The sequence below is a fragment of the Muntiacus reevesi genome, chromosome 3 (genome assembly GCF_963930625.1).
Source record: "Muntiacus reevesi chromosome 3, mMunRee1.1, whole genome shotgun sequence".
Classification (NCBI taxonomy): domain Eukaryota; kingdom Metazoa; phylum Chordata; class Mammalia; order Artiodactyla; family Cervidae; genus Muntiacus; species Muntiacus reevesi.
In genome coordinates, this window is record NC_089251.1 from 192,736,177 (window position 1) to 192,759,119 (window position 22,943).

Sequence of the window (22,943 nt, forward strand, 5' to 3'; positions counted from 1 at the left end):
GCCTGAAAAATCCCATTCAGCATCTTTTCATGTGCTTATTATCCACCTGGGTATCTTTGTGAGGGGTGTTTTCAAGTCTCTTCATTGTCGTACTGGGGTGTCTGCTTTATTATTGAGTTTTGAGAGTTCTTTATTCGTGATATAAATTCTTTTTCAGAGTGACTTCACTTCTCCTTTAAATGGATCATACTTCTGGTGTTGTAGCAAAGAAATATTTGCCAAACCCAAATCATAAAAGTTTAATCCTACATTTTTTTTCTAAAAGTTTTATAGTTTTAGATTTTTTATTTAGATCTATAATCCATTTTGAGTTAATTTTTATGTACATAGAAAAGTATGGATTGAAATTCATTTTTTTGGCATGTGGATACCTAATTGTTGCAGCATTATTTGTTGAAAAAAATCCTTTGTCCACAATTGCCTTTGCACTGATACTGAAAAGCAGTTGTCCATATGCGTATTGGTTTAGTTCTGGACCACACTTCTTGATTACTGTAGCTTTAAAAAGTCTTAAAATCAGATTGTTCAAGTCCTCCAACTTTGTTTTTCTTATTCAAAGTTGTTATGGGTACTTGGGATCCTTTGCATCTTTATTTGAATTTAGGATAAGTTTTTAAATTCCCTTCCTTACATACAACTCTACCAAAATTTCAACCATTTCTTTCGTCATCTCCAAAGCCACATTTTCCAAAAAAGGCTTTCCAGATCCCAGGTGAAAGGAGTTTCTCTTTCTTCTGTGCTCCATGCACACTTCGTCATACTTTTATTGCACTTCTTCATATTTGGTTACGTGTATTTGTCTGATCTCCCCTGCCATGTAGTAAACCTCTCAAGATCCAGGAATCTTGACTTTGTTCTGTCTACTGAAAAACTAGTTTTATACTTTGCAGGAGTGAGTCTGACACTAAGAGACGTTTGTGGAAGATATCTAGCTCATTTCCTGCCTGTTGTCAAGTAATCTGACAAATTTAGAATTGTTTTTTCTATTGTTATCTCTAAGATGGCTCATTCTTTATTATTTCTATTGATACTAATGCACTTTTAAAGAAAAATAGATAATTATTTTCTAAGTATCAAAAAATACCATATTTGACTTGTGGTGTTAGCTACACGCAGCTTAACAATTGTCTTAACAACCTACTTATTGTTCACATTCTCCCTGTTCATTGAACTTTTGGGACAATGTTCATCCTTAAAGACATCAATGATATCTTTGGCTGCTAAGGGCAGCAGTACCTCACCTCAGACCTACTGTTTCTAGCGGTTTCCTCTACTGTAGCCCTCCACTGGGGGAACTGCAGTTAAAGGCCTGTTATTTCTCAGGAGGAGTTTCTGTAGGAAGTATAATCATGTCCTTTTTATGGGGACGTTCAGTCTACAGATTTGGCAGCAGGGGAATATGTTTACCTTTCTTTGTAGAGCCTAAACAGTTCCGTACTTATTAGGAACATATACAATAAGGAAATTGTTTTAGCACCTAACAAATTAGCAACATAACCATATGCTTGGGAAAATTAGTTTTCCTATTACATGTGGGCATTATGTTGGTATGACAGTGATCTTGGGTAATGTTTTCTCTGTAAGCAATGTAAGGTTTAAGTCACTTAAGAAAGGCTTACTGTTTTCTTCCTTAGTCTTTCCACATTCATTGCCTCTGGTGAGATCATATGAACTCTGTTTATTTGTAGCCCAGCACTAATTTTTAAAGGGATCACATGTTTGAAAGGCTAGTAGCCAATTCATTGGAAGAAGGAAATCCTCTTAGAGTTTCTTCCTAGAGTAAAAACTTGGTTAGTGGTTAAAGAAAATTCATATTAAAATCTTAAGTACAATGATATAATAAGTGTAACTCAATGGCTGATTCATATCAATGTATGACAAAACCCACTGAAAAAAAAAACAAAAATAAAAAAAAATTAAAAAAAAGAAAATTCATATTAAAATCTTAAGTACAATGATATAACATTTTAAAAAATGATGAACTTAGTTGATTCCATTAAACACTACAGCAGTTAAGCCTGTTTCTCTGCAGCAGCCTTGCAATGATTCCCTCTTGATCAGAATCCGTGAGAGGCCCCTGCAGTCATTGTCAATATCATCATTACCATTATGGATTTGATTCCTCTAGAAGATTCTAGGAAAATAAAGAAATGGGTAGGGGATGTGTGTGTATATACAGTGAGAACAACGATCAGACATTTGATGTAGGCACGGCAAACGAAGGAAGTGGTGGAAACGAGATGATGAAGGAGGAAGGGGGCAAACCTGCTTGAAGATCAGCAGGTTGGTATGAATGATGGGAGTGTGGCGAGCAGAATAATGCCCATCCCTTCCCCACAAGGTAGCCAGCTGTGAAAATGTTACTGTACATGGCAAAGGGGACTGCAGATATTTTAGGAAAAAAATCCAAGAGGATTTCTATCTTCTAATAAATTGCCTTTTAAACGCGTGATGCTTTGTTAAAGCTTAGTGCTGGGCTGCAAATAAACAGGGTTCATAGACTCACCACATGTAACAAATGTGGAAAGACTAAGGAAGAAACAACAAAAATGCCATTCTTAAGTGTCTTGAGCCTTACATTGCTCACAAGAGGAATCATTACCCAAGGTGAGTGTCATAGCCACATAAAGCCTGAGTGGGATGGGAAAAGAGGATCCTGAGAGGATATAGTGGGAAGAGTAGCCTGGATTATCCTGTAGGGGTCCTAATCTAATCACCTGGGTCCTTAAAAGAGGAGAACACATCCCAGCTGAGCTTAGAGTCAGAGGGGGAAGTAATCTTGGAAGAATGTCCCGAGAGGATGCAAGCATGCTGGCAGTGAAGGTGGAGGAAGTGAGGCCACAAGCCAAGGGATGTGGGTGGCCTCCAATAACCAGAAAAAGCAAGGAAATATTCTCTGCTGGAGCCTCCAGGAGGAGCACACCCTGCCGATACCTGGATTTTAGCCAGATGAGACTTGTGTTGGACCCCTGACCTCCAGAACAGTTAAGGTGCTACATACAGTAGTAATAGAAAACTAACATAGGGAGGATGTGTGTAGGAGGTGGAGATGGTCTGGTGGAGAGGGAGGCTGGGGTGAGGATTCTGACATTTGCACCTAAAAAGCAACAGGGTGAAGGGGGAACATGGGGTGTTGAAGCAGAGCTGGCCGTGCTGTCTCGCAGACTATTTGGAGTGAGGAGAACATTTGAGTAGAGAAATAGATTAAACCTCTACCAGAAAAATAAGTAAAACGGTGACAGCGCTTCTGTGGTGGAGGATATGGGAGTGGAAAAGGTCAGATTGATACAAGTCTTATTTTGGAGAAATTGGCTACAGGTTTAACGACTCCACATTGGGGAGAGTTAGTCGATGTATAAACTGAGTATGTGTGTCCTCTCAAAATTCTCGTGTTGAAATCCTGTCTCCCAGTGTTAGGAGGCAGGGCCTTTGGTAAATAGGATGAAATGAGGTTCCGAGAGTGGACCCTTCAGGAATAATAGAATCAGTGCTCTTATAAGGGTCTCAAAAGAACTTGTGTCTCTCTGCCCTCGGTCATGTGAGGACACAGTAAGTCTGCTGTCTTCAAGCAAGGAAGCACCGACACCCTGACCTCAGACTTCTCAGCCTCCAGACCTTGAGGAATATGCTCACTGTTTAAGCCACCCAATCTATGGTAATCTATGATGTTACAGCATCCCAGGTTGACAAAGACGGTCAAGGATGCCTTAGAGTTTGGAACTGACTGGAGAATGTTGAAACCCAGGGGAGTGGGCAGCTGGTTTCAGGGATAAAAGTAAAGGAGTTGGTTTCAAACACATCTGACTTTTATGAGGACACTGGGTAATTCTGGCAGGAACTGGGAATGGGGGCTGGCGCTCAGGAGAAAGGAGCAGTAGAGATGCAGACCCAATGTTACCCTGCTGGAAGCAGCTCAACTGTGCTGTGAGTAGGAGAAGATATGATCTTTGGGGATTGATGGGAGCTAAGGGTTGCATGTAGATGAAAGTCCAAGGACAACAGAAGGTGATAAATTTACTAAGCCCCTATTGTGTGTGAGGAACTTGATTCCTATGAAGGTTCTGACCCCAAGTCAGGGGAGTAAGCACCTGCTTGATATCACGAGTGCTCCTTGCACATGGCCAGGATGATGTGCAAAACAGGTTAAGACGTGGGCAGGCAAATATCTTTGGTCATTTACACTTCCTGACACTGGTGGGAGAAAACCAACCCGGATCTTCAGTCCACTCAGGCTGCTCCAATGAGGTCAACTTAACCCTTTTGTAAACAGTTCTTCTCTAATGACTTCACTTTTCCATGCCTCACAAATCCAAGTTCCTTCCAGACCTTTCTCCAAGGAGTTGCATAGGCCCTCTGCATCAGGTCTTTCTCACTGTACTATCAATACCCTATGGCGGGGACACTGGAAGGCCACAGGAAGGGTTTACGTGAAGGGCAGGCTTCCTCAGACTAGCTCACTGGATCAGACTCCTGCTGTGTTCTTGCCTCTTCACTTCTGTGCTCCAGGGAGGCTTACCTGGTACAATTACTGCTGTGCTCCCTTTTTTGTCTGCTTTTCCACGAAGTCCAGCCTCTTGCTACTGAATTTACTAACAACCCATTTTATTCCACGGATGGAACGTGGTGCCTCTTTCCTCCGTAGATCCCCTGATGCTGCTGCTCTTCAAACTTTTCTTACGACAGTCCTATAAAGTAGGCATTGGTGGGAAAGAGTCCTCCTATTTGCACTATTTAGGTGATTGTGATTGAAGCTTTCAACAAACCCAGACCTACTTTGCTTTCAGTTCAGTTCAGTCGCTCAGTCGCTCAGTCGTGTCTGACTCTGCAATCCCATAGACTGCAACATGCCAGGCTTCCCTGTCCATCACCAATTCCCAAAGCTTGCTCAAACTCATGTCCATTGAGTCAGTGATGCCATCCAATCATCTCATCCTCTGTTGTCCCCTTCTCCTGCCTTCAATCTTTCCCAGCATCAGGGTCTTTTCCAATGGGTCAGTTCTTCACATCAGCTGTCCAAAGTATTGGAGTTTCAGCTTCAGCATCAGTCCTTCCAATACTTTGCTTTAGAGAGAAGGAAATAGGTTAGTTTGGGCTAGAAACTAGTCCCTTAGCTAGCTGAACAGGTGCTGAGAAGGATTACATGTGCTTTTCATTAAAGGACTCTTCAATAGAAACTAATAAAGGCTGTAATTAATGGGTTCAAACACTAGAGCAGAATGATCAGCAGCAGGGATTTGGCTCTAGTGGTAAAGAACCCACCTACCAATGCAGAAGACATCAGACTCGGTTTGATCCCTAGGTCGGGAAGAACCCCTGGAGGAGGGCATACAACCCACTCCAGTATTCTTGCCTGGAGAATCCCCATGGACATAGGAGCCTGGAGGGCTACAGTCCATAGGGTCACAGAGTCGGACACAACTCAAGTGACTTAGCATACAGCACAGGGATTAGAAAACTTTCAAACTTCACTCCTCTAACCATTCATTGCTAAAGTGAAAGAGAAAGTCGCTCAGTCACGTACGACTCTTTGCAATCCCAGGGCTTTACAGTCCATGGAATTCTCCAGGCTAGAATACTGGAGTGGGTAGCCTTTCCCTTCTCCAGGGGATCTTCCCAACCCAGGGATCAAACCCAGGTCTCCTGCATTGCAGGTCAATTCTTTACCAGCTGAGCCATAAGGGAAGCCCAATACTGGAGTGGGTAAACTATCCTTTCTCCAGTGGATCTTCCTGACCAAGGAATCAAACTGGGGTCCCCTGCATTGCAGGCTGATTCTTTACCAACTGAGCTATTAGGGAAGCCCATTCACTGCTAAGGGGTTCTTCAAAGTAGGATAGCCATCGAATACTACTAAGTGTTTAATCTCGGGTAAAATTAAAATGACTTGTTAAATAAGGTACCTGTAGATTTTGGACCTCCCCAATCAGCACCCTTAGGTTTGGCTACCATCTTCTTGGTATTTAGTCACTGATTTAGAATTTTTCCAGTATGGAAGGGAACCCTAATATTAAAGCCTGGATTTCTGAGGGTTGATGGGTACAGCTAGTTATGGAATGCTGTGGGCTCACAAGTAATAGATCTGATCGTAACCTCTCTGCTCACCCAAAAGCAATGGTGTGAGCAGCAACCTTGAATCTTGAGCAGAATCTTGAATTTTGCCCTTCCTGGGGCCGGCAAGCCTGTGGATGCAGTTGTCTTATGACATCATGAGGGGATAGAACTGGTGGAAGAGGAATGATAGTCTCTGGAGTTTGAATTTTCATAAAAGTCTTTCTGCCTTTTTTTCAACATGGTCTAAACGTGTTGATCTGTGTTTTCATCCTAGACCCTCAGTGCAAAAACGAAGGGCTGAGATACGGTCTCTGAGGTTTCTGGCTCTAACTAGCAGTTGTGATAGCGCATATGGACCTTTACTCTGTGAATGAAATCGAAGCTGTCACGTGTGTGGCTTATTCCAAAATATGGAGTCCTCATCAAAACGGGATGTCCCTTCTCTGGAACTGATCATCTGTTTGATGTCTGTACTATTTGTGTTTCAGAATCAGCCATGCTTGTGCTTAGAATGAATGGCCCATGGAGGGTCAGTCAAAAAGACAAAGACAGTTATAAATGAACAGGTTTGCAGATAAAAAGTATACAAAACACACTCAAATAATAACCAAAATAGTTTATAACTTACAACTCTTTCACATAAAAAAATAGCAAACTATAATTAATGCTTTCTACCCTTAGGAAAAGGACATTAAAAATGCTGGACATTCATACATACATTAATTGTATTCCTTATATTTGATTTCCACATTTCACATTTACTACCTATAAGTTTACCAAGTTCTACTTCACATGTCCTTTATAAAGTACTTCACTTTGTAATGATTATTCTAGAATTCCACTGGCTGGCATGTGGTTATTGAGCACTTAGAATGTGGCTGGTTCAAACTGAGGTGTGCTGTAAATGGAAAACTTAGCTGATTTTGGAAACTTGGGATGAAAAACAGAAGGTAAAATCCCAATTTTTATATTATTTTAGATATATGACATAAATTACCAAAATTAACTTCTCTTTTTACCTTTTTAAATGTGGCTATAAAAACTTTTAAATGACGCGTGGCTCACAGGACCCTCCTATCGGACAGCAGTGAGCCAGAGCATCTGAAAACAAAGCGGCCGCCAGGGGGAGCCCCAGCGACAGCTCTCACTCGCCAGCATCTCACGTGCCTAGTATCTGCTTTTGGAAACGGAACTGTGAAGTAGAGTAATCTGGCTACTTTTAATTATTTTATAATCTGGCATGCTTTTAATTTCTTTAGTGAACATATATTTACTTCTTAAATGAAGTAAAAATGTTGCATTCTGTTTAGAGTTACAAAAGAGGGACTGGCATTTGAGACACACAGCATAAACAAAACTGAATAAATCAAATTCCCCTATTACTTGTGATGTATACCTTTCACCTTGCATCAGGTGCAAAATGAGGCACCTAGAGGTGGCAATCTGGGAGAACACGAGAGTTCACTATCTACCTACTCGTCAGAATGAACATGAAGCACTATTACACCGGTGACTGTCTGAGCCACAGTGCTCACACTGCCCCGTTTCTGTGAGAAAGAGGACCTGTTCCTCTGGGTGAGAATTAAAAATACACACCTAGTCAATAATGCCCAAGTATCTGCAATTTTGTTTTCCTCCCATATCTAGTGTGTAAGTGAGGCCTTTTGCAATAAATAACACCAGTTCTAATCATCTGCCATAAAGGGACTGTCCGTAAATTATTTAAAATGTTGATAACTAATTTTTTCCAGTAAAATACACCATTAATGCTGCTTTTATTTTCCCCTAACTGGTAAAATATAATTTATTTTGAAATGTTGTTCTTGTGTTCCAGCAACATACTGGATCACTTTTTTCAAAAGCCTCCTTCTGACAGGGACCCCAGCCATCTTCAGGCCTCTCTGTGAGGTCACGTGACATGTGAGTTTCTACTAATATTCTGGTGCGTTCACTTCTGCCAGAGCAGCTGGCACAACCACGCCCTGCCGGTGCAGCTCTCGGAGAACGTCCAAGATCGAGTCCAACTCCGTTCGGAACTTGTCCAGCTCCCGATTCTTCAGCTGTGCAAGTCTTCTCCATTTCTCAATTTCTTTGTTTTGCTCGGTTTCTACTACCTGGTGTGTCTGCTGTATCATCTGCAAATTAAAAACACCACATTCATTTGAGGTTAAGAGTTTATCATGGGGATAACGAGCCTCCAACAGCTTCTAGGAGCTCAACGGGGCCAACGCTGACAAGGGTAACCTGGCGACCTATGTGTCAGAGGGGATGGGGCAGCGGGAGAGGAACCTTACCTAACAGGCCCCATTAGGTCGGGAAAGGCTTACAAGCAAAGAGTAAGTGGGAATTTTAGTATCTAATTCTGATAGGGAGTTAAGAAGTTTAAAGTTTTTTATTTTAAGCCTGGGTTGGGGGCAGGGCAGGATACCATTTAAAGCATTTAATACCTTGGAATGAATTCAAACATCCCTAAAATGCTGTTCTTAAGAACTGCACGTGAGATGCAATCAAGACAGTTTTAATGCAACATGTCACTAATGAACCATACGATGACACCTATCACGTGCCAGGCCTGGCTTCAAGTCTTATATATGTTAACATTTAGTCTTGTAACACGCCAGAAGATATTCTACATATCCATCTCCATTTAACAGGTGGGGGAAAAGAGTCACAGGTAAATAAAAAAAATTAACTTGCCCTGGATTCACACAGAGGCCACTGGAGGCAGAGTTAGAATTCACACCCAATGGGCTGGCCCCAGGGCCCCTGCTCTTAACTACCCACACTAGACTGCCTTCTTTACGTAGATCAGTTTTTTTCAGCTGTGAAGTAAGTACCTTCTCCAGTAACTTACAATACTGTTGTTCTTATAATTTTATTAATAAAATACCTTACCAGAAGGGAATGTTAATCACAGACACTACAAACCACACAAAGCTAGCCATAAAAAAATAACTGGTTAAGGCAACAAAACCAATAATGTTTCCAGACATTATACATGCTGAACCTCTGCAAGAAAATTTATATTTATAATTCTGCCTGGCTAACAAATAATTACTTCATAATTTATCAGTGCAATAAAAGAATTTCAGACATTGTATAAATAGGTGCTTGAGTTATGGGGAATACAAAACACTGTATGAATTTTCAGTTCATTATTTTGATGTCTCATATATTAAAACCTGGCATTTAACAACCTGTCAATCATATTCAGACATAATTGACATAACATTGTACAAGTTTAAGGTATACAGTTAAAAGACGTTAACTCCTTGGAAGGAAAGTTATGACCAACCTAGACAGCATATAAAAAGCAGAGACGTTACTTTGCCAACATCTAGTCAAGGGTATGGTTTTTCCAGTGGTCATGTATGGATGTGAGAGTTGGACTGTGAAGAAAGCTGAGTGCCGAAGAATTGATGCTTTTAAACTGTGGTGTTGGAGAAGACTCTTGAGAGTCCCTTGAACTGCAAGGAGATCCAACCAGTTCATTCTAAAGATCAGTCCTGAGTGTTCGTTGGAAGGACTGATGTTGAAGCTGAAACTCCAAATGTTTTGGCCACCTGATGCAAAGAGCTGACTCATTTGAAAAGACCCTGATGCTGGGAAAGATTGAAGGTAGGAGGAGAAGGGGACGACAGAGGATGAGATGGTTAGATGGCATCACCGACTCAATGGACATGAGTCTGGGTAAACTCCGGGAGTTGGTGATGGGCGGGGAGGCCTGGCAAGCTGCAGTCCATGGGGTCACAAAGAGTCGGACACGACTGAGTGACTGAACTGAACTGAAGTTATCCAAAGAAATGACATGATATATGTAAATAGTGTGAAATGATTACCACAATAAATTAATGTGTCACCACGAAAGATTTAAAATTTTTTGTGATGAAAAGGTTTCCTTTCTTAGCAACTTTCAAATATACAATATGTGTTAACTACAGTCAGCATGCAATACATTATACACCCAGAACTTCTATCGTACTATAAGTTTTAACCTTTGACCACCTTTATCCAATTCCCCCACATCTACACCCTGCCTCTGGGAACTACCAATCTCATCTTTACTTTTTTTTTTTTTTTTAAAGAATACACATATCAGATCATAGTGTCTGTTTTTCTCTGTTTAACTTTCCAAAAGCCCTTAAGGATCCATTGATGTTTTTGCAACTGGTAGGATTTCCTATTTTTTAATGGGTGAATACCATTCCATACCATCCCATTGTGTGTGTGTGTATATATATATCACATTTTCTTTACCCATTCACCCACTGATGGACTTGTCTTGGCTGATGTAAATAATACTGCAAATACTGTAAATAACACTGGCTACGCCAATTTACATTGCCACCAACAGTGCACAAGAGTTCTTTTTCCTCCACATCCTTGTCAATACTTTTGCCTTTTTAATAATAGCCATTCTCCAGATGGTGCCTTGGTAAAGAATCCACCTGCCAAGCAGGAGACGCGGGTTTGATCCCTGAGTCAAGAAGATCCCCTGGAGTAGGAAGTGGCAACCCACTCCAGTATTCCTGCCTGGGAAATTCCATGGACAGAGAGCCTGCGGGCTACAGTCCACGGGGTCACAAAGAGTTGGACATGACTGAGCAAATACTCTTTTGATACGCCTCCGTGTGGGTTTGACTTGCATTTCCTCATAGTTAGTGGTGTTGAGCATCTTTTCATACAGCTGTGGGGCATTTAAATACCTTGTTTGGAACAACGTCTATTCAGGTCCTTTGCCCATTTTTTAAATTAGTTTTTTCTTTTTCGCTATTGAGTTGTATGAGTCAGAGCTTGCTTTCACATCATTTTGATTATTTCCTTGGTTGTGCAGATGCTTTTTCAGTTTGATGTGGGCCCATCTGTTTATTTTGTTGTGTGTGCTTTGGGTATCACATCCAAAAGGGATCTATGACAAGACACATATCAGTGAACTTCTACCCTGTGTTTTATTCTAAGAATTTTATGGTTTCTGGTCTTTAATCCATTTAGAGTAATTTTTGTGAATGGTATAAGACAGGGATCTAGTTTGTCTTTTGCATGTAAATATTACATTTCCCCAGAACCATTTATAAAGAAAAGTGTTTTATCTCCACTGGGTATTCTTGGCTCCCTTATCAAATATATACATGGATTTATTTATGGGTTCTAGAGTCCATTCCATTGGGCTATGTCCTTGTTTTCAATGCCAGGACCACACTGTTTTGATTACTACAGCTTTGTAATATAGTATGAAATTAGGAAATGAAGATGCCTCCTGCTTTATTGTTCTCCCTTAGGATTGCTTTGACTCTGCATGGTCTTTGTGGTTCCATACAAATTTCAGAATGGTTTTTCTATCAGCATAAAAAATGCTATTGGAATCTTGACAGAGATCGCAGTGAATCTATAGATGGCTCTGGACATTTTAACAGTATCAATTCTTATAAATCATGAACATGGAATACCTTTGTCTTTAATTTCTTTCATCAATGCCTTATAGTTATCAACATATGGATCTTTTACCTCCTTGGATAGATTTATTTCCAAGTATTTTATTCTTTTTGATATTATTATAAATGGAATTATTTTATTCTTCAGATAATTTGTTGTTAGTATATAGAAACATTACTGACTTTTGTATACTGATTTTGGTATCAAAGACCTTTACTGAATTCACTGACTAACCAGCAGTTTTTAGGTAGAGTCTTTAGGATTTTCTCTATATAAAATAATGTCATTCACAAATAGAGACAATTTCATCCTTTGCCTGACTGCTCTGGCTAAGGCTTCTAATACTATGTTGAATAAGAGTGGTGAGAATGAGCACTCTTCTCTTGCTTCTGATCTTAGCAGAAAAGCTTCCAACCTGTCACTATAGATTTTGATGTTAAATGAAAGGCAACTCACTCCAGCAGTCTTGCGTGGAGAATTCCATGGACAGAGGAGCCTGGTAGGCTACAGTCCCTGGGGTCACAGAGAGTCGGACAGACTGAGAGACCAATGCATACACATGTGGTCCTGTTATATGTGGCCTTTATCATGTTGAGGCACGTTATTTTTATACCTAATTTGTTGAGTCTTTATCAAGAATGGGCATTCGTGTTAAAGGTTTTTTCCTACATTGATTGAAATGTGTGCGTGTGTGTGCTTAATCATGTCCCGCGGACTACAGCCTGCCAGGCTCCTCTGCCCATGAAATTTTCCAGGCAAGAATACTGGAGTGGGGTGCTATTTCCTACTCCAGGAGATCTTTTCACCCAGGGATTGACCCTGTGTCTCTTGTGTCTCCTGCACTGGCAGGAAGATTCTTCACCATGAGTGCCACCCTGGAAGCCCTGCTTATGATGATGATATGATCTGTATCTTCAGTCAGAGTCTGAAATAGTATGTGTATTTGTATAAATGAATCAGCCGTACACCAGAAACTGACACATTGTAAATCAACTACTCCACTAGAAAAAAAAACCAACAGGACAATGAAGTCAAAAGATTGCTCTAGCACCACACATAGTGAAACCTTTGCATTTTCTAGTGGTGACATGTTTCCTAGATTAACAGTAAAGATGTTTGTAAGAAGCTACATGGTAGTATATCAACTACTACCATGGTCTTGTGTTTTTTTTTCCCCCCAGAATTGAAATTATGGAAGAAATTTAGTATTTTTAGTCAGGTGTGAAAGGGACCTTTTAAACCTATGGCTTTCCTTGCTATTTGGAATGAAGCTGCTCTCAGTTCTGAGTTTGTAATTTTATTGGAGCAGTTGATCTACAATGTTGTGTTAGTTTCAGGTGGACCGCAAAGTGATTCACTTATACATATACAAATATTCCTTCTTTTTCAGATTTTTTCCTATATAGGTTACTACAGAATACTGAGCAGAATTCTCTGTGCTATACAGTAGGTCCCTATTGGTTATATATTTTATGTGTAGTGGTGTGTATACGGTAATCCCAAACTCCTAATTTATCCCTCCCTTACGTCACATTTCCCCTTTGATAACCATAAGTTTTTGAAAGTCTGTTTTGTAAATACATTCACTTGTGCCATATTTTTTAGATTCCACATAAAAGCAATATTGTAAGATATCCTTCTCTGACTTGCTTCACTTAGTAAGATCATCTCTAGGACCATCCATGTTGCTGCAAATGGTATTACTTTGTTCTTTCTATGGCTGAGTAATATTCCATTGTATATATGTACTATATCTTCTTTATCCAGTCCTCTGTTGATGGACATTTAGGTTGCTTCCATATCGTGGCTATTGTAAATAGTGCTGCAATGAACACAGGGTGCATGTACCTTTTTGAATTATGATTTTCTTCAGATATATACCCAGGAGTGGGATTGCTGGGTCATAAGGTATTTCGATGTTTAGTTTTTTAAGGAACCTCCATACTGTTCTCCAGAGAGGTTGTTCCAATTTACATTTCCACTAACAGTACATGAGAGTTGCCTTTCCGGCACTCACCGTTTGTACACTTTCTCATGATGGCCATTCTGGTATGAGGCGCTATCTCACTATAGATTTGATTTGCATTTCTTTGGCAGTTAGTGATCTTGAGCATCTTTTCTTTCCTTTTTGGCCATCTGTGTATGTTCTTTGAAGAAGTATCTATTTAGATCTCCTGCCAGTGTTAGACTGTTTTGCTTTTTTGATAACAGAGCTGCATGAGCTGTTTATTTTGGAGATTAATCCTGTGTTGGTCACTTCCTTTGCAAATATTTTCTCATGTTCTGTGGACTGCCCTTTTCTTTGTTTATGGCCTCCTTTGCTGTACAAGAGCTTTTAAGTTTAGTGAGGTCCTGTTTCTATTTCCATTATTCTAGGAAATGAATTAAAAAAAGATATTGCTGCAATTTATGTCAGTGTTCTGCCCATGTCTTCTTCTAAGAGATTTGTCATATCTAATCTTACATTTAGGTCTTTATCCATTTTATTTTTGTATATGGTGTTAGAAAATGTTCAAATTTTATTTTTTTTAAAACTGAAGGATAACTGCTTTATAATGTTGTGTTGGTTCTGCTGTACTATGTATGTGTGTATTTACATATATATACATACATATACGCAGGTATATAAAAACCCCTCCCTCGTCAGCCTCTCTCCCATTCCCCACCAATCCCACCTAGGCTGTTGCAGAGCACCAGGCTGAGTTTCCTATGTTATAGCGCAGCTTCCCACTAGCTAATTATTTTACACATGGCAGTGAGTATACACATCAGTGCTACTTTCTTCATTCGTCCCACCGTCTCCGTCCCCTGCTGTGTCCGCAAGTTTGTTCTTTGCGTCTATGTCTCCATTCCTTCCCTGCAGGTAGGTTCATCAGTACCATTTTTCTAAGTTTCACACAGATGCACTAATACACAATATTTGCTTTTCTCTTTTTGACTTACTTCACTCTGTATGTCTTCCCTGATAGTTCAGTTGGTAAAAAATCTGCCTGCAATGCAGGAGACTGCAGTTTGATTTCTGGGTTGGGAAGATCTGCCGAAGGGATAAGCCACCCACCCCAGTATTCTTGGGCTTCCTTTGTGGCTCAGCTGGTAAAGAATCCACCTGGAATGCAGGAGACCTGGGTTTGATCCCTGGGTTGGGAAGATCCCCTGGAAAAGGGAAAGGCTACCCAGTCTAGTATTCTGGCCTGGAGGATTCCATGGACTGTGTAGTCCATGGGGCCACAAAGAGTAAGACACAACTGAGCAACTTTCACTCTGTATAAGAGGCTATACATTCACCATTTCAGGTCAACTGACTCACACTTGTTCTTTTTATGGCCGAGTAATATTCAATTGTATATATGTACTACAACTTCTTTATCCATTCATCAAAGGCCATCTAGGTTGCTTCCACGTCCTTGCTATTGTAAATAGTGCTACAATGAACACTGGGGTGAATGTATTCTTTCAAACCATGGTTTTTCCCCAGATATAGACCCAGGAGTGGGATTGCTGATCATACAGTAGTTTTATTTCTACCTTTTCACAGAATCTCCATACTGTTCTCCATAGTGGCTACATCAATTTGCATTCCTGCCAGCTGTGCAAGAGGGTTCACTTTTCTTCACATCCTCTCCAGCATTTACTGTTTGTAGATTTTTTGATGATGGCCATTCTGACTGGTGTGAGGTGGTATCTCATTGCAGTTTTGATTTGCATTTCTCTGATAATGAGCAATGTTTCGTGTATTTACTGGCTATCTGCATGTCTTCTTTGGAGAAACGTCTGTGTAGGCCCTTTCAGGCATCTGTCCCTGCACTGGGCCTTTGGGTGGGTGGTCTTTGTGTGCAAGGCCATTAAAACTATTTCTCAAGTTTGCTATAGCCTTGTGCGTCTCGTGGACACAAGCCCCGTTAGCTTTCAAAGTTGGTCTCTTGCCAGGGCTCATCTCTCAGGTTCAGGAATTAAAAGTTGGAGTGTCCAATGGGGTTCAAACCCTTTTTCCTTCAGGGAGAAGCTTGGGTTTTCAGTTCCCTATTGAATGTGAATCACTGTGCTAGGGGAGAGGTTTATGGTGAGATTGTGTCTTATCCTTTCCTATCTACTTTGATGTGGTTTTCTTTTTTCTCACTTATCCAATGTGTAGGAGGTGCTCAGTTATTTTGGGGGTTCTGTCCTGAAAAAATCATTCTGTATGCTGTAGATCAGTGTGCCCAGGGGAGGAGGTGAGTTCAGGGTCTTTCTACATAGCCCACTTGAACTGGAACCTGTCTCTGACCTTTGAAGATTTAATTATACTGTGTTTTAGTGTAGCCCTTCATGGGTTAAACCTATTTAGGGTCCCTTGTTGCTTCATGGGGGTCTTCCCTGGTAGCTCAGCAGGTAAAAAATCCACCTGCAAAGCAGGAATCTGTGTCCATATATCTCCCGAGGAGTTTTAGCCATTATTGCCTTTAATAAACTTTCTGTCCCTTTTTCCTTGACTTATCCTTCTGGGATTTCCATAGTGGGGATGATGTTTTTTTCTGATGGTGTCCCATAAATTCCACAGGATTTCTTCACTTTTTCATTCTTTTTCCTTTTTGCTTCTCTGACTGGATAATTTCAAATGACCTGTTTTCTAGCTTACTGATTCTTCTGTATGGTCAAGTCTGCTGCTGCAGTTGTCTACTGTATTCTTCAGTTCTATGATTCTTCTTTTTTCTTTTAATGGTTTATATTTCTTTGCTGAATTTGTTTTGGTCATGTCTGTTTTCTGACTTCTATACAGTTGTCTTTCTGTGTCTTTTTGTAGTTAACTTAAAAAGGACTTTTATGAATTCTCTGTTAGGACAGTTCATACATCTCCATTTTGTTATAAGCAGTATTGGAGCTTTATTAGTTTCCTTTGGTAGCATTATATTTAACTGATTTTCATGATTTTTGATTTTTGTGTTGGTATCTGTGCATTTGAGTAAATGAACTCTGTTTCTAGACTTTATATGTTGGCCTTGGCAGAGACAGTCTGTTGTCTATTAGCTCAGCTTGGGGTTTTGGACAGGTCAGCTGGTACTGTCCTTGGGCAGGTGGAACTTGCTATCAGGGTCTCTTTTTTGGGTAAGGATACTGCCTGAGCTCTGAGGTCAAGAGGCTGCTGCTGGCTGGGACTGGATAGGACTGGAAGCCAAGTGTGGCTATAGGATGAGTTCTGCAGTTGCCTAGATTTTCTGGTCATGCTTTTTTTTCAGACTCTACTGAGTACTACACTTAGCAGTAGATGGTGCCATGAATTGTTGGGGTGGCAGAAAAAGTCCAAGATGGGATCGACTTTTCGGGGATCTTAATCAGGCAGAATTGTGACCAAGCTTCCACATTAAGACTACTAAGCCAGTGGCTTAGCTTTGCAGATAGACAGTGTTGCTGTCTAGGCTCTCCGGGCTCAAGTGCCATTGTAAGTGAGGCTGTAGGACGGGCTACTAGGCACCTGGTTAGGTTTCCTTGTTGGGGGAGGCAGAAGCTGTATTCAGCGTTAGATGGGGATATGAATTAGCTTCCCTACACAGGCAGGTGGTGGAAAAGGTTCCAAGGCTGGCAAGGCTCATTGTCTGGGGTACTGCATCGGGCAGAGCTGTACCCGGATATCCCTGGCCATACAGGGTCAGCAAATGTGAACAGCCACTGGTTGGCATCTACTTGGGCACTACTCTGAGCAGGAACTTGGTCTACCACGAGTCAAGTGCTGGTTACTGTAAATCCTGTCCCCTTTTTCTGTTTCATCCCCAATGGTCAAGCCCTACAGATTACCCCTGAAATACCCACGACAGAAAACTCGAATGGATCTCCTAGGAAGCAACCCACAATGGTGGTAGAGCTGGATGTTCACCTTGGATTCTCTTCTAGGGGAGGAAAAATGCTATCAGTTTGGTTGTTCATCTTACACTTCTAATGTGGTCCTTCTTGGTCTCTCTAGTGCCAAAGCGTGCTTCACTTCATCTGTGTTCCCAGACTTTCAAACTGCATCTTATTTATAGATAGTTGCTAGGTGGTCTTCTTCTAAGGGATACTGAAGTCAGGAATGAACTATTTCACCATTTTGATGACGTCCTAATTTTTTACCATGCTATACATCAAACTGATATCACCTTTCTATAAATCAAGGATGTCCTAAAAACCCTACTATATTTTTGCTTAAGCAAGTGAAATAAATTTTATAAGCCATATTGAAATAATATATAGAGAACTTATATATATGTTTATATATCACATTTGTTTATAATAAGACTACAAAATATGTCCTAAGGCTATAATATAGTATGTGCTTATAACAAGTAAGAAAGCTAATGTTAAACATATTTATCAACAACTTACAACCATTTTCTACAACAGGAATTATATAATATGGGTAGGTTCTGGTAATACAGTGACACATGATGATGCCTTATTTCTACTATGACTGGTGGTTTCTTAGACTACAATGTTTTTAAGAGAAGTGCACAAAAAAAACCCTAAGAAATCAAGTACATTAATCTCTTTGTGTTCCATTTCACATTTATTAGTTTCTGTATGATAAAGAGCTAGAATCTTGGTATGATTAAGTAGAGCTAGGGTTTCTCTGTGGAACTTGGACTATCCATAAGGCTTTGCATGTATATAATTGTTGTTTTCAAAGAGTATATAAATTTATATACTGTTTGTATGTGCCCCACCCTCTCGTTCATATGTTAAAGCCCCAATACACAGTTTTGCTGTATTTGGAGTAAGAAACTAATTCAAGTTAAATGAAGTTACAAGGGTGGAGCCCTAGTCAGACTGGATTAGTGTCCTCATAAAAAGAGGCATCTATTCGCCCTTCCCCACCCCACAGAGCACACCCAGAGGAAAGGTCATCTGCAAGCCAGAAGGAGCTCCCACAGAAACCGAATCAGCTGGAAGCTTGATTGTAAACTTTTAGCCTCCAGATACGTGAGAAAACTATTTTCTGTTTTTGAAGCTACTTGGTTTATGATATTTTGCTGTGGTAGCCAAAGCAGACTAAAATATACTGTTCAAGCAAAACTAAGCATCAGGACCAAGGCTATATGCTTAAACACACATCAAACCCTTCTGCTGTCTTTAATTTCTATTAATTTATCTGTGTGTAGTTATTTGTAGTAATCATAATGTTAATAGTGCTAGGCAAATGATATTTTAAATGATCACATTTCAATATAAGCCTGTACCTTACTAACATTTACTGAAATGACTTAAATATGTAACATGTTTTCCAAGAGTAAAATTCCCAGGGTAAAATGCCTATCTTTTAGGCATCCATCAATAATTAAGGACATAATACAAAAGTTGTTTCTCTATTTTTCTAGATATAAGGTAAACCAATCTTCAGGTATTTGAGAATTAGTCCTATTTTCTCTTAAAAGCTATATATTTATCTATAATAAAATCAATATAAAATGAAAACACTCTGAAAGAAGTAATCTGTTAGGGATGACAAAAACATAGTAAACTGGAAGTACTTAAATATGAAGAACTGTACAAATATGTAAATATAATTTACTAATTTACCAACTACACAAACGTGTAATACAATTCACTAACTCACCTGCTGCAGCTCCTGTTCTCTTTGCTCATGTCTCACTTCCATCTGTCTGATTTTCTTTTCTAAGACCATGAAATGTTTCATCTCTGGTGTATGATTTTCTTTGGCTTCTCTTAATTCTTCCAAGAGTTTTGTAATCTGAAGTTGAGATATGAAATAAAAGGGAAATTATAAGGAAATAATTCATTTTTCACTGGCAATCATTAGAAGTAAGAACATTCACTGTATATTCTTTGTATAAAATTTCTTTAGACCAGAGACTTCTTGTTAACATCAAAGGTATCTGGAGTTGTTAAGACTAATAGCTTTCACTTTTTCGGTCCAGAAAGTAAAGACTCATCCTAGCTCTGAACTGACCTCACATTTGAAAAGGTTCCAGATGAGTGGACCAACTTCTCTCTCCCAGGTACGCAGGCTGGCTGTAGCGCTCAAAATTAAGTTGGGCACTTTCTTTGATGTATTCAGCCTCGCTACAAAGTATATGTTAATAGTGTGACTACTTTTTGGATTAAAAAATACATTTAAAGCACACAGAGGGTTCAATAAATATGAACCCTTTTTTGTGAACTCCCTGTAATTCTATTTGTAATTCTCTTCCAGTTCTTATCATCTTTAACTTATAACAACTCATCCCACATGTGACATGCACATATGAAACAGACATGAGTGAGCGCTGGGCTCTCTCTGTGCTGGTCGTGTCTCAGGTTCCAGAGTGCGCGGTCCCTGTCCTCACAGAGAGGACAGCCTAGCACCGTACCTCCTTTTTCATGTCACGGCCCAGAGAAAAAAATGGTAAAAATTTTATGGCACCAGGGAGTGAAATGGAGGTGATATGAGGGATCTCTATATTGGACTTCATAAAACAATTAGTAGCACTCTTTATACCATATAATTATGATAACCTGCAAACTGTTATCAAAAGGCAAAATAATTAACAAACAAATGAAAATGGATAAAGTTAGCAGTCATGTTTTACAAGGAACCACCTAGTACCTAAAAACACCAATAATACTTACAAAAAAAAAAAGAACCAATATACTCTTCTGAAGTTGGTTTAAAAAATGTGAAAATATAAGCAAATTAAATCAGTGGCAAATCTAAACAGTTTAAATGCAGGACATCCTGGATATCACCAGTGACCAAATAAATAAACAGACTTTAATGGGGATGACTTACAGAAAGATTGGGGAGATGCTGTACATACCATGCTGTGGTGATGAGTGGTGGGCAAAAAAACAAAACTGTAAAAAACAAACCCCTACAAACAAAAAACTACCCCCAAAACAAAACAAGCAATGATTATTGAACTAAGAAAGTTGTCAGAAGCACTGTCATACATGTATTAGTCAAATATCACTTCATCCTCTACAAACATTTTAATGACTGAAAAATGACTGAGTTTGTTTTCAGATCACCTTTCCAGTCATCATCATCTTGTGACCACAGGGGACCCATTCTGGGTACACCAGCAGAGTTCTAGTCTAGAAGAAGGAGCAGTTGAGTGAATGACAATTCTAACATGATATGCTGCGGTGGAGAGTTGCGTGCATAGTAAGGTGGTGAGTGAGGGACTCGTAACCTGAAGGAGAGGTGGCCGCAGGATTCTCAACCAGAGGCAGCTGTGTCTGACCTGAGTCTTAAAGGATAAGCAGGAATGAGTTATGGCAGCATCGTGGGCTAGGTGTTATGCTAAGGACAAATGTTAACTCAGTTGATCTTTTTTATCAAAACTTATATTTGTTTATGGTTTCATTACCAAACAAAACATAAGCTCCATTTGAACTGGGTCTTTGTTCTTCAGTTTTCCTAGCTCCTACAGCTATGCATAGCAGAGAGTAGGTGCTTAGCAATTACCCGTGAATCAATCAATGGAGTCACCTTTCAAAGATTAAACATTCATTTGTAAATTACATAAATTCTGAGATCTGGTTCTAGACAGAGTAAAGATAACGTTCCTTCATTTGTACCTCTTAAAAAGCACCTTTAAGAGTATAATTAAAGTCTTTAAAAAAATTCTTTTTATTTTAGTGAATATGTCCATTGGAGGTAATTGGATACATAAGGAAAGATGCATGATCAAAAGTGTTTCCGGCTTTAAAAAACACACACCACACACACAAATATCAATATCGCTGGGACCAAACTGTCTAAAGTTCTTAGCAAATGGATATGATAAATAATCCAAACACCTCAAAAAAAAGAAAGGTGTGAGGTTAAAAAAAATGCTTCCTCTACTTGAATACTATAGAAAAACCTGCCAACAACCTGAATGTCCAATGATAGGCGACTGGTAAATAGTAAAGTAACCTTGAACCTGGAGCCAGAGGCCCTGAGTCCTATGCTGGTACTTTGGTTATGGCCTGGTAACCTCAGGTTACTTTAGCCACCTGATGAGAGAACCAACTCATTGGAAAAGGCCCTGATGCTGGGAAAGACTGAGGGCAAGAGGAGAAGGGGACGACAGAGGATGAGATGGCTGGAGGGCATCACTGACTCAATGGATGTGACCTTGAGCAAGCTGAGGGAGATGGTGAAGGACAGGGAGGCCTGGCGTGCTGCTGTCTGTGGGGCACCAAGAGTCTGCCGTGACTGAGGGGCTTAACCACCACCACCTCAGGTAAGTTATTTCACTTTTCTCACAGTCAGTTTCTTTGTATATAACGTGGGAATAATCGTACCTACTTTTTTGGGTTACTGTGAGAACCACACGGAACACTCAACACAGTGCCTAGTATACACGAAACCCTTCATAAGCAGTAACTATCATTATTACAATTTTGACTCCTATTATAAAGTGTAGGTTTAAGTAAATATTTAGCCATACAGTGATCATGAGCCACCCCTGGTACTGTGGATACAGGCTAGGAAATAGCTTCACTTAGGTATGGAAATCAAACCCGAAATCCCGCTCAACTGTGTTCAGTCAATGACATCCCTCTTGCCCCAACTTCAGAGCTCAGGCACTGGCCCTGCCCAAAAATACACCCTGAAAGCAAGCCCCACGCAGACAGGACACGACCAGCAGGCACACGCAGAAACCCAAGCTGAGCTGACCAGTGAAGAACCATCTCTGCCAGAGCTAACCTGACTCAAATGCACAGATAATCAATGAGGGAGTCAAGGATCACAAAAAATCAGGGTAAATATGACACCATCAAAGGAATCTAAAAAGGTCCTTTGAACTATATTGAAAAAGTTGAAATTACTCAGTTTTTTCTTATGGATCTATGAAACCGCTTTAAAAACAAGCAGTCAGGAATAGGATGGGGAGACCACTTTCTTCCCCACAAATTCATCAAAAGAACATTTGAGCGCAGAGCAAACTACACAAAACAACTTCTGATCTCTAGCAGAGGACATCAGGCACCCAGAAAAGCAGCCCATTGTCTTGAAAAGGAGGTAGGACAAAATATTAAAGATAAAAAGAGAGACAAAAGAGTTAGGGACGGAGATCCGTCCAGGAAGAGAGACTATTTAAGGAAGTTTCCAAATACCAGGAAACCCTCTCACTGGCGGGTCTGGGGGAAGTTTTTGAATCTCAGAGGGCAACCTAACTGGGAGGAAAAATAAATAAAACCCACAGATTACATGCCTAAAAGCAACTCCCAACAGAAAAGTACCCGAGACACTCGCATCCGTCACCAGCAAATGGGGGCTGAACAGAGAGGAGCCGGCAGCATTGCTTAGAGTAAGGACTGGGCCCGAATGCCCTGAGGGCAATCGGAGGGAGCTAACATGAGATAGCAACTTAAACTGTGGGATAGCAAAAGAGAGAGAGAGAGAGAATTAACCTGCGAAAAGCCCTAACCTAAGGCACAGCCGGCCCGTTCCCAGAACAAAAGAACTGAGCAATACCAGAGAAGAGCTAGTCGGCTGCGGACTGGCCCATCCTCCGCTGGAG

At 40.2% G+C, this 22,943-nt stretch overlaps 1 protein-coding gene across 5 annotated transcripts in view; it reads right to left on the reverse strand.

Moving 5' to 3' along the window:
• Positions 1-6,691: 6,691 nt before the first annotated feature.
• CEP162 (centrosomal protein 162) overlaps positions 6,692-22,943 on the reverse strand; it is a 99,079-nt gene continuing 82,827 nt past the window's right edge. For 4 of the 5 annotated variants that reach the window (XM_065931354.1, XM_065931352.1, XM_065931353.1 and 1 more), the window contains 2 exons: positions 19,046-19,180; positions 6,692-8,186 (listed from right to left, as the gene is read on the reverse strand). In XM_065931354.1, the coding sequence (XP_065787426.1) occupies positions 7,983-8,186; positions 19,046-19,180 (339 nt within the window). In that variant the 3' untranslated portion in view covers positions 6,692-7,982. Of the gene's footprint in view, positions 8,187-19,045; positions 19,181-22,943 lie in introns of those variants that run through there. The other variant, XR_010662477.1, reaches the window with a different exon arrangement.